This window comes from Balaenoptera acutorostrata, chromosome 8, assembly GCF_949987535.1.
Source record: "Balaenoptera acutorostrata chromosome 8, mBalAcu1.1, whole genome shotgun sequence".
NCBI classification, from domain to species: domain Eukaryota; kingdom Metazoa; phylum Chordata; class Mammalia; order Artiodactyla; family Balaenopteridae; genus Balaenoptera; species Balaenoptera acutorostrata.
In genome coordinates, this window is record NC_080071.1 from 80,371,724 (window position 1) to 80,384,878 (window position 13,155).

At 39.0% G+C, this 13,155-nt stretch overlaps 1 protein-coding gene across 5 annotated transcripts in view; it reads right to left on the reverse strand.

Annotated features, from left to right (window-relative positions):
- Positions 1-13,155, reverse strand: part of AP1S3 (adaptor related protein complex 1 subunit sigma 3) — a 58,990-nt gene that overhangs the window by 1,634 nt on the left and 44,201 nt on the right. The window contains exons 5-7 of one of the 5 annotated variants that reach the window (XR_009009140.1): positions 7,181-7,318; positions 818-2,253; positions 31-577 (exon numbers count right to left, since the gene is read on the reverse strand). Coding sequence is in view for 2 of the 5 variants with exons in the window: in XM_057551982.1 (XP_057407965.1) it covers positions 2,218-2,253; positions 7,181-7,318 (174 nt within the window). In the remaining 3 variants the exon portion in view is untranslated. Of the gene's footprint in view, positions 1-19; positions 2,254-7,180; positions 7,319-13,155 lie in introns of those variants that run through there. The other 4 variants (XR_009009141.1, XR_009009139.1, XM_057551982.1 and 1 more) reach the window with 4 other exon arrangements.

Below are 13,155 nucleotides of genomic sequence, written 5' to 3' on the forward strand. Positions count from 1 at the left end.
GACTTCACCAAGAATTATGGGTAGCAATTTCAAGCATAAAATCTGATTTAAAAAAATTATATTCATAAAAACATGCTCAAGTTCCTCAATAAAAAACTTAAAAAAAAAATGAAGAGGTTATATTAGAAGGACTTCACCAAGAATTATGGGTAGCAATTTCAAGCATAAAATCTGATTAAAAAAAATTATATTCATAAAAACACACTTAAGCTCCTCAATAAAAAACTTAAAAAAAAATTTATTTGGAAGTTTTTATACAAGTTTAATATTTCTTATCTTTCCTTTCCCTTGGTGGTTTTATTACAATTATATGATATAAAGAAAACATAATGACAATTATATGATATAAAGAAAACATAATGATTATTTTCACCAAAGTCCATGTAAGATGTCCCCCAAATCCCTCAAATTTACCCGAGTGCCATATCATTATGTTCACGCTCTACGTGTGCTGTTGACACGAAGTCTGAGGAGGCCCCGCTATAACTAGACAGTGTCTAATATGGAATTCCCCAGAATATGTGGAGTACATTTGAATGAGATTCAATCAATACCTTCATCCAAAAATGGTGGAGAGCTTCAAAAGGACCAGAAAAACTTACATCAATTTACATAAAGTTTATCTTTACACAATGTTTTTTAAAATAAAGAGTTCTGCCATATTAAAAAAAAAAAAGCTAAAGCACAAAATCAAAGATCTAAAGTAAACAAAGTGATAAAAATGACAAACTTCAATCTGATGCCCTAATTGTAAATACATGATTAATTTGAGGAAATATTAGATATTAAAAGCCCCATAATTACTTCATATACTAACCTGAAGTATTTCCTTTTAATAATGGTTATATTTTAGAGTTGGTCAATTTTTCCTCATGTTCTTCTACTCTTGTCTTGCCATCTTTCCCTAAATACGTCCGGCATGATGAATCAAAGAGGACATTTTCCCCTCATGTTGGATTCTCCAACAGCAAGCACACTCTTCTCTTAGGAAGAATACTAGAAGGTCCCTAACCACTGCAACATGATGACATTTGACCTCAAAACTAACATTGAAAATGCACAGGGAAGACATCAGAAGTGGGGCACCAGACGGAACAGTACAAGCTATTTCCCTAGAATGTCTGATCACTTCTACCACCTGGTTATATAGAACTTTCCAGGAAGCATGAATGCGACATAGTCATAATAATAACAGTCAGCAGCAAATATTTTCTTTGGGAGATGAGGAAAGAAAAAGGAGGAAAGGTACCTACTATACAGGCTGCAATAATATTAAATGCTCCAAGTAAGCCTAATAAACAGTGTCTTCAAATATATTAGATATACATGAAAACATACTGGAAACAAAAATCTCTCAAGCAACTAAGGGTGCTTGTAACATAAAAGATTATTAAAATAATAGTATTAATAAGTATTATTGCTACTGTTATTAATCTTTATTATACTATTTTTAAGTAAGGGAAGTTATAGACACTTTTTCAGATGTCTCAAAACCTTAATAAATACATAGAGTTTATACAAAACACAACCTTATTGGAATGCCCCTTATATTCAATTAAAAGGTAAAATTAAAACCTCAGCCTAGATAGCAGCTTCCAAGGCATCAAAAACACTTAAGGCCTATACTATCTTTGGTTGTTGCCCTTAATTCCAGCTCTGAAAAATTAATGAATTCAGGACATTAAAATCAGATACACTGTATCTGGACTGAAATTACAGTATTAAGTGTATTAAAAATGTCTAACGTCATGTATGAACTCTGAACTATTAACATAATTTTGAATCATTATACAATTTAAAAAGCTAAACATTTAGAAAAAGTATTATCGATACAAGATATACTTTACATTCAAAATCATGGCTAATGACAATATAGTTTACACCCTGTCAGTAGAGGACCAAATGCAACAAAATAAATGTATTTAAATTAGCTCAAAAATATGACATGGAGTTAAAACACTGCAAACAAACATTCAGCCTATTGAGCAATGAAGCAGTTGTTTTAACATCCAAGTAGTCATATACAGTATAATACAGACACGAATAATGATAAATACATTATGTTAAACAACTTTAATTTTTGCTAATTAAAAAAAAATCCCTTTTAAGTTATTTTTGGCATGGTGCCAGAGGCTCTGTCAAATAACTGGATGCAAGGCACTGCTTATTTACAGGTTCACAACATGTAGCACTTGGAGTCTTCAAGTAGATGCATGGTTAAAACGTAGGCTTGTTCATGTATTCTTCCATTGTCTGAAAGAGAACCATAGATTAGAGCAATTTTCCCTTAAACCACATCCTTTAGCAGACTGTGAAAATTCTTCATTCTCTTACTCATTTATTTTGCCATTAGACGAAAGAAGTTTCTGTTTTTGTTTTTGTTTTGGCTGCACCACACAGCTTGTGGGATCTTAGTTCCCCGACCAGGGATCGAACCCAGGCCCGCAGCAGTAAAAGTCCAGAGTCCTAAGCACTGGACCACCAGGGAATTCCCAAAAAGAAGTTTTTGAAGTGTACATGGTCATAAATCTTTGCATTCTAATCAAGAAAGGTGGTTCAAAGTTTGAATATAATTTGTATACACATCCATACGGCTGGAATTAAATAACTTTCAACAGAGAAATGGCTAAGCTTGACCATAAAAGGAATGTCTGATAAGAGAAATGCTAAAGCAACAGCTGCGAAGCTATCACTGTTGACTTCAGAAAAATGTGCCTGCTAAAATAACCATGAGGACTACCTCCAGACACAGGTATTAGAGAAATTTGAATTGTATTTGTATAACGTATGCATCATTACATACATACATAACATACGTATCATTACACGTACAGAACATCTTATTGCCAAGACATAAGGGATAAACAGACCATAATTCTTAAGAATTTCTTTCACGTATTTTGAAAAGGCTTTCCTCCAAAGTACATAAATTATGTTTCTTCATCCTCCTCATCACTTACCAAGTTTGTTAACATGCCACAAGGCCCTAATTTTTTCCCAGTACTTTAAAAAAATGTTTAAATGGATTCACAGCCACAGGCAGAGTTCAAAGTTACAGTCATGTTGCAAGCCCTTTATTATGCATGATGGATGGACTTCCTCTTCCACCCTCTCCTGTTATAAACATATGTTTGTGTAACAAATATATTTGTGTAACAAGGCCCCTGGGTTGAATCAATCAGGGAGCTCAAGGGGCCAGCCCTTGGTAACACCCCTACCTCTTCCATGGAAGTCACAGCGTAACCAGCAATGCTTAACCTGTTCTTAAGCTTGAACCCCAGGAGATGTGATTCACGTGCACCTGCCCGGGAAGACATCAACCAGACTTGCCCAAAGAGACCGAGACCGTGGCTAAGCAAGACTGCTCAGAAGATACTAGGGTTAGAAATCAGGTTTTCTAACTGTGTTCACCAGCTCTACGTAGAACTCCAGTCCTCCTCTGTTGAAAATACCTGTGGTCCATTATCCACACTTTCTTATAAAGCTCTTGAACCTCCTGGATGAGCAATGGCCAAGAGAAGCCCACACCTTAAGACCTCTGCCCTGTCTCTCCTCTTACAGATACTGCCCATGTCTGTCAACTTGGCAGGGGTATCACATTGGCCAGGGGCCCATGACTGTTTCTTGGTACCTAGAGTTTATCCCATTTAGAAGAGTATACAAAATTACAAATATAAAATTGGGTATAAAGTTTACTTAGAATGAGAAAAAAATGAAAGTAGATTACAATTTTGTTTTAAATTACAAATATCACAAAATCCAGAACAATAGCAGAATGGGTTTCATTCATTAAGTGCCTGACACACTTCTATAACATCTTATATGTTCATTACGTGGCCACAAATTCTTTGCAGCTGAGCTATCTTACCTTTGCAAATTTGACCATATGAGCCTGCAGCCTTAGAAGGGGTCTGGGCCAGGAAAGGCCCTGGAGTTGTCACTTCACTGGCTTCACAGTTCATTGGCCTCTAGCTATTGGCACTGCTTCACACCACCGGATAAGTCAATCTGCCTGAGACTGCGCTGGCTGCCCTTTCTGAGCTGTGCTGTTACTTAGAGTTACACGAGCCAGTGACATACGAGGTTGGTACTTTCTTGGGCTTGCCCCTTTAAAAGCTGGAACAGACTTTTAAGGCTGGCACAAACTTAAAGAGCTCTGCCCTAGCCTTTCACAAGAGGACTAGGGTATCTTGGGACCCCAGTTATCCATCCAGCACAGCAGTGTTTCTTGTGCATTCAGCACTATGCATGCTACGAGTTTTTATTGCATTATGGTTTAACCTGGTTAAACCATAATGCAATAGCTGTTTAACATGGTCTGTGTTTTTAAGGGTGACAGTGTTGGGGTGCACCTAGCCAGTTCTCATGAATCCACACATACACATATGAGGTATCCCATTGCTTGACCTAATGAGGTACCATCTGACCCTCCCTTCTTAACTTGCTTTCTTATTCTGTGGTCGGAACATCTACTGTTTGTCGCCCCCACTGGTGATCCCAAGAATTGCAACCTCTGTATTTAAGGATCACTACCTTCTCCTTTCAGAGTTTCTTTTTCCTTCTAATCATTTTTGCACCATTGTCCACAGGTACCTTCAAAATAAGGTACCTCTTAAAGTCATTCCCAACCAATTAAACTGTTCCTTTCTTTCCATATTATCAACATCTAGCCCCGGTACACTCAGAATAAGCTCTGAGCATTTAGGGCTTTAAGACTACGTATCTTCTTACTAAAAATGTAGAGACAGTCTTTTTATTCTAAAAAACTTTTATTGGGTAGGGGTCAGGGAAAAGACCAGGGCCTACTCTGAGATTTTCAGTTGTGCTAAAAGTAAAAGCAATATTACAAAGGCCTCCCTTAAACTTAAGCAACTAAGTTTGTATTCAATACAAATACGTGCTCAGGTCCAAAGGACAGGGAAAAAAGAAAGCAATAATTTTTTTCTCTTTATGCAATTATATTACTTGTGCCTATTCATATGCTCAACTGCTCTGACCAGATATACTAAGCAAACCATATATACAAAGTCAATTTTTCAGCCAGCTCCCCAGATGTTCCTTGATTTAGCTGAAGTACCAGATCCCAAGAGAACACCGGTAACACTGTTTCTATTTGGCAGGTGCTGTGAATTCAGTGAAAGATTTAGAGGGCAGTCATGATACTGCCTGCCCACTATGGGGAAACGGCAGCTAAATGGAGGGTCCCCTGAGACTCACCTATCAAGACCTTCCACTCAATCACCAGGGACACCAGGGACACCAGGGAACGACCAATTAATGTTTAATTGTGAAAGGCCTCTCTCTTGAAATAGCAGTCAATGCCTGCTTCCCAGATTTAAATGGAACTAGAAGCACCAGATAACCCACAAGCCCTTTAAATTCTACTTCCTACAGAGGGGAAATTCAAAATAACCCAGGTATATCTTGGCCCTAATTCAAGGAGCTTTAATTACTGAAGTGCCAAAGACCCTGTTAAATGTCTGTTTCTCCTATAACGTGATTCCACAGTAAGGACCCTGAGGATAGAATTATAAATAACCCCCTGGCATATTTTAAGAAAGGTTATGTAGAATTTCCAAACCACTCGATTTCTCAAGTACCTTGTAAAATTCCCTTCCTGTGTCATTTGGAGAGAGCCAAGTGAACATCAGAAAGTTTAAATGCATTTTTTTTGAGGTGATAACACATCTAGAAATAAATGCATCAGCTTCCTAATAGGCAAGCACAGAGGTTCAGGGGTACCCTGTATCTTTCTCGGTATCCATTCACCTGAGGACTGGTTCCCTAGATGGGCAGCAGCAAGTAATCAGCTCAAAGATGTTCCAAAACTGTTGCTTGGAAGTCGTGTCTAATGTTTTATTAACTGAAGCAGGCTCTTATTTCCAAACAGCAGCAAGAATGGCTTTAATGCCAATTTTTAAAAGACACTTGATAATGCTCTGGAATCTTCTGACCAGCTATCATGGAAACAGAAAGATAGATTCAATGATGCTGTGAGAAGAAGAACCTAGAGGTGGCAGAGCTGGGATGGAACCCAGCTCCCCAAAGGCATGCTGGGAGGGCAAAGTTCAGTGGGGTGAAGCGCTCTTTCTCACAGTGCCCACGGGAGGACTGAAGGGGTTAATGTAGGTACGTTCCGTTATTAGGGACGATGCAAATCTGGACTGTATCTACAAGAAAAGCCCCAGTGTATTTTATACAAGTATCACAGAGTCAGGAACATGACCAAACGGCTGCTGCAGGGCCCATTTATCCCTTGACAAGCAAGCCACAGAATTCCCAGTTTATTTATGCAAATAGGAGCACACATACAGCCTCCGAGGAAGGTAGGAAATTTTCATTAATATGATGATCGTCATCTTCAATAATAAAGCTCTAGTATCCCTGGCAAGTAAAATCATGATGTATTGCTAGTCTCCTTTCCCAGGGCAGCACAGATATTTTAATGAAAGGCTTTTTATACCTCCCATAAAATTATTCTTGAAAAGAATAGCACCAAGTATGTAATCCCTTTTCGATAGTGTGGTGTCCTCACTGAAAAGCTCAGACATGAAGAGCAAAGACTCTGGAGCCCAATTACCTGGGTTCAAATCTCTATCCCATGCTTACTAGCTGTGTGAGGTTGAGCAGTCATTAAACCTCTCTGTGTCTTAGTTTACTCATCTTTAAAATGAGGGTAACAATATACCTACCTCTTAGAGTTGCTGTGATAATTAAATAAGTTAATACACGTATCTTACTTAGAAACTGGTACCCTGGGACTTCCCCGGTAGTCCAGAGGTAAAGAATCCGTCTTCCAATGCAGGGGACTCAGGTTCGATCCCTGGTCAAGGAACTAAGATCCCACATACCACGGGGCAACTAAGCCTGTGCGCCACAACTACTAAGGCTGCACGCCTCAACTAGAGCCCGCGTGCTGCAAACTACAGAGCCTATGCACTCTGGAGCCCACGTGCCACAACAAAAGATCCCGCATGCTGCAACTAAGACCCAATGCAGCCGAAAATTTAAAAAATAAAATAAAAATTAAAAATAAAGAATTTACCTTAAAAAAAAAAAAAACTGTACCCAGCACAGAGTAAACACCCAGTAAGTGTCAGCCAATCTATCACCACTACCACCATCACCGTCACAGCACCACCATCATCTTTTCCCGGGGCATGAGAAACTGTGTACTGACCTCCTGTAACATATCAGAATCCTCAATGGCTTTAACAGCAGATTTCTTGGATGTTTCCTGAATTTCTCCACCTATTATAAACTCGTCCAGGATAAAATAAGCCTTTTCAAAATTAAAGATAATATCTAGCTCGCAGACCTGGTAAGACAAAAACGAATATTTTGATAAACTTGCAGTAGTATCAGGGGAGACATGGGCCAGTGATTCAAGCTTTTCAACAGTGACACCCACGTGGCACACCAAAGATTAAAATATCAGATGGTATTTTAAAGCCAGAAAAGTAGAACTACGGAAATCCGGGCCCTGAATAAAAGTAAAACCACATTCTATTAAAGCAGAGCATGTCCTTAGATAATATTGTTTAATGTCACAACAGGAAATTTGAGACTCAGTCCAGGAGTCAAGCTGCCCAGCTAATCTCTCCATCCGCCCAGATAAAAGCTGAGCCGCCCTGCGTTTCAGGCACGAGGGCAGTGCTTCGTTGCTCCTGCCCTCTGGTCTGTACATTTGGCTCCTAGCTTTAGACCTCTCAGAAGCTCATTCTTCAGAGGCAAATTAGCTCAACTGTGTTAATTTTTCTCAAAATTATGTCCCAGGCCGGTGCTTCTCTAACTACAGAGTATATCCCAATCACCCAGAAAGCTCATTGAAACACACACTACTGGGCCCTACCCTGGAGTTTCTGATTCAGTAGGTCTGGGTAAAGCCCGACAGTTTGAACTTCTAATGGGTTCCCAGGTGATGCTAATGATGCTGGTGTGGGGACCACACTTCGACCGCTACCACTGTCACAGACCAAAGCAGAGTCTGATAGATTTGGTTAAATGTAGCAAGTAGCAAGACCACTCCCCATAATCCAAATAAGGCTCAATTCCAATGCTTCAACCAGACAGCCACTCAGGCACCATCTTTGCTGTTTCCCTTCTCACATATCCCTCAACTCTCGCTTTCCACACCTTACGGAAGGTCTGCTCACTGAAAGTTTTCAGTCCTCTCCCACCTTTATGGCTCAACAGCAACTGATACACTTCACCCATCCCTTGCTTGAAAATCTCCCCTTGCTTACTCCCTGATGTTGGCAATACCACTCAGTGACCGTTTTCCTCTGCCATCTCTGATGATCCTTCTCAGGCTCCTTGGATGATTTATCTCCCCCCCCTGAAACTTGCATTCATTTAAGAAGTATTTACAAAATGCTTGGGACACATCAATCGGCAAAACAAACATCTCTGCAGCAGGATGCTTACATTCTAGGGACCCACCTTCTTCTTAAAGACTGGTGCTTCCCAAGAGAGCCTCTTCTCTTTGCAACACGTACATTCTCCTAGATAATCTCATTGACTCTCTACATCTGGGTCTTCCATGCAGGTGGCTTAACAACGTGAGATCTTTGTCTGGGCCTGATCTCCCTCTGCAGCGCTAATCCAATATTTTCACCCACTCACCAGACATTTCTGCCTGGATATTCCTCAATCCACGTCCCCATATTCCAAACTGAATCAGGCATATTCTTTTCCCTTTAGTCCCTATTTTGCTTAGTAGCTGCAAGCTCTATCTAGTGGCTAAATCTAATTCATTCTACAGTTCAGCTTAAGTTCCCCTCCCTCTCATTCCTCTCTCCCCCTTGATCTCATCCCTCTCAATTTGATCACCAATTTCTATTGATTCCATCTTGTAAATAAACCCCTAACCTCTCGTCCATTTTCACCGCTGCTCAGGCCTGCAACGTCTCTCGCTTGGGGTGCTGCAGTGACTTTCTAGGTGGTGTCTACCCACGTGAGTCCAATGACCACTAGCACTTTGCTAAAATGCTGATCTGGGTCCTTTCCTGGGTGAGGTCTTCTGTTCAGGACAGTTTTGATTCCTCAGCATGGCATATAGGAATCTTTACAGCCCAGCTCTCTGGCTTCCTGTGCCGGTACCCACACCATGTTAAAGCTACACATTCCACAAACTCACCCCGTTCTTTCATGCCTTTGCCCTTTGCACATTCCAGAAATTCCTGGAATGTTCCCCAAATGTCTTTTCCTTTATTCTGCTGGCAAAATCAAACTAATTTTTCAAGGCCATATTCAAAAGGTATGAGCACAATGATTCCCCCAAATCCTCTTTTCTCCCATAGAGATTCTGCATCACTTCCTTTGTGTTCTCTTACATCTTGTGTGCCCAAGTATATGTTTACTTATCAATCACTTCCCCTTGTATTGTGAGCTCAGGTACAGAAATTGTCTCAGTCATCCATATACCCCTGGAGCCTGGCACATAGTAGGATGCAATAAATGTTCGCAGGATAAATGAATGAGTCGGCCACCACACAGGCCTTATTTTTATGATGCTGGGGACTAATGGCTTCCCAGATCGACAATCCTCTGATCCTGCTGAATTCTATGACTTTACATAAAATGGATGCCAATATTTTAACAAATTGCTCCATATATTTAGGATTTAGGTCAATAAACTTGCAGACTCTCCAAGGAAAATGGTTTATATTGACAGATCCAACTGAATCTAGAAGCATAAGAACAAATAAGTACAAAACCACTATAATAAATGGCCAGCTCAGAAAAACTAATCTAATGAATCTGCAAAGGTTATGGTCTCTTCATTCATTAGAAAACAGCATCAAATCAACAAGTGTGTGTGTGTGTGTGTGTATGTATATACACACACACACAGCTAATTTCCCCCTCCCTACAGGGTCTGTCTCTTTCTCTCTCTCTCCACACATACACATACACACACATATATGTGTAAAACCAGTTGAAAATAAGAGTGTATTCACTGGGACATGATACTATAATCCACGACTTCCCCAGAACTTTAGGGTTCCCTCTTGAGAACAACCATCAGAAAAAGGATGGCATCACAGAAGGAAACATTCTCAGCTTATAAACCCCTTTATTTCTAGAACACTCACTCCAGGAATTTGAATGAGACTAGAATTCAGCTTCCCAGGCAAAAATGTAGAGATCAGAGTACAGGTTAAAAGTACAACAATGGATTGGGAATAGTATTTGCAACATATATAACAGAAAGGAAAGCATAGTATCCATGATATAGAAAGAATTCTCATGAATCCCTAAGATAAACACCACAACATAAAAAATCAAATAAAGGCTGTCAAGAAGCAATTAATAGACAAGGCAAGAAATGGAAAAGGCCAATGCACATCTAATAATATATACAGCCTCACTAGTAATCAGAAAAATGCAAATTGAATTAATGACCATCTGACTATTAAGAAGAGATAATATCCATTGCTGGTTAAGTGTATGGATAAATAGGTACTCGCACTCACTGTTGGTGGAATTTGTAAATTTTATAGGCATTTTGAAGGCTCAAATTGTAGTGTCCATCAGTTTCAAATGTATAAATCCTTTGACCCAATAATTCCGCAAGGAATTTATTCCTATGCTATACCCAAACCAGTGCATAATAATATATATTAACAACAAGGATGATGGCAGCATCATTTATAATAAAAATTGGAAACAACTCAAAAATCCAGCCATGATAGAATTGCTTAAATAAAGTATGGTCTACCCCTACTTGTGTATCATATTATATACCATGGGAATTCCATGAATAAAGTTGGAAAGAATGAAGTAGATTTCCATGAATAGACGTGGAAATAGCTCTAAGATAGACAGACTGGTAAGGGGAACAAAAGAAAGTTGCAGAATAATATGCATAATACAATACCATTTTTTATTTTAAAAACTGTATATGTCTAGAAGGATATGTAACAATATGCATTATTTTGCAATTTTAAACAATATAGATAAACAGAAAGAAAGCACAGTAGATTACACATTCATGCACATTAAAGAAGGTACAAGAAGTAAGCAGTTACCAGAGATCAGAAGAGGTGGGAAGTCAGGATTTATAGTAGCAAGAGCTGGGGAGGAACCCCAGAGTTCAAGGCAGGTGTAGACCAGGAATCCAGGACAGACAGGAACCTCATGAGAAGAAACGAGCAACCAGAATCCTGCGAAGTGAACTTGACAGATACTAATGCAAGTTCTCTGGGAACTTTTCATACCCCACTTTCCACTCTCCTAGCAGCAACCCATCCCCAAGGCTGTAGGGCTTGCCAATGGCCACGGGGCAATTAATTTACTGCACCTAGTTTCAAGGGGTAGGGATAAGGTTAGGTAATATGCAAAGCCAGATACACACACACACACACACACACACACACACACACACCTTGATTATACAGTTACTGTCTCCAGATCATAAGGGAAATGGCTACACAAGTTCTGCTGGCCTTATGGAGAATGTTACAAACAAGCAAGTCATTCATATACAGCAACTTCAAAATACTACTCTATTTGCTATTCTTTGAGTCTAACCCCAAGGGGTTATTGTACCTGAGAGTAAGAAGAGAAAAAACCTCAGAACCTGAGACATAATGTAGATTTCTTCAGCTACTGTCTAATTCCTCAAATACTACTCCTAATTCTACCTTCAGGGTGCTGCCCCAGTATATCAGAAATGTACCCTTGATGCTCAGATGACTGCACTCCATCTAATTCCACAAAAGCACATGGCTTCTGTGTTAATAAACACATGAGCCTCTTTCCTTATTTTTTCTCATTTTCTCATGTCTCTCTATTCTGGAAGAAAGCTTATAAAAGGAAAAAACAGTGGTAATTTAATGTTATCTTTGATCTCCTAGCCTTGTGCTTTACTACAATTTTACTATAATTTGGCTTGAGGGACTTCTGTTATAGCATAATACATGATGTAGTGAGATTATTTCTGACATTTAAATAACTAAATCTTTTTGGATAGAATCTAAGAGGGACCTTCCTTTACTGAATTCTGTTCTAAAGTAAGTACAAAAAGTTCCAGTTATGTACAGCAAATGCATAAAAGGATGCATAAAATAATGATGCAAAGTACAGTTACATAGCGATTGACAGTTTATAAGTATTGTTAGTTACACTATGTCTTTGATCCTCATAATAGCCCCCATGAGATGAGCAGAGTAAATATTTCTATTCAACTTTTTGAATGTCATTTTTCTTATCTGTGAAATAGAGAGCTATGATGAGTCAAATCATGGGTTTGGTGAGAAAGCCAGCTGACACCAGGATCCAGGAGGACATAGAGCACCCCTCCCCCGACAACAAGAAAACTCCCTGAATCAAGACAGAACCTCTCCAGCACAGCAACCTCTGCACCGTCTGGGGGCATCAGTAAAACCTCCCATAACAGCCTGTAATGGGAAAATATGGCAGGTGTCTAAGTCCTCAAACTGACCCTTATCTACTGTGAGACTCTGAGGCATTGCCTCTTAGCCTCTATAAACTGGGCTTCATGCTACTTACTGAAGACCGAAAGATTAACTAGTTAATCCTTGTAAATCTCCTGGGAATTGAAAAGTGCTAAAATAAATAAATAAATAAATAAATTAGTAGACAGAGATTTTGATTTATCTGTCATAGGAAGGTAATATTTTCTAGTCTTACGAGAAACTCAGTACAGAGTTCTTTTCTGGGATAATATAAGGGCAAAATTCAAGGAAACCTTCAGGATTAACACAAGAGGAAAAGAAAACCAAAGAGAAATATATCATTCCTGAGACAATGTCATAAGAATCAGTATTGCTGGGCTTACTCATCACAGTGAATTAATGAGAATTGAACATGTACTGGGCACAGAGGCTTGAACTGCTCTTAGCTGCTCTTAGCTTAATGAAAGATTCATTGAATTTTTTTAGTGAATTAAATTTTGGTCCATGACAAAGACAGAGCTTCTAAAGGTATGCCAAAATAGGATGAAAAATTAATAATGTTAGAGAAATAGGAATGCATCCTGATTCTACTGACACTTTAACTGGGCTTAGAATTAGTGAAGTTGATTCAAATTCTCTCGAGAAAGCAACGTGTTCTGAAATATCTGATATTTGGTCAGATAAGATTGAGATAAAATTCAATCCCAATTCACATTACCACAGTTGGATAAAT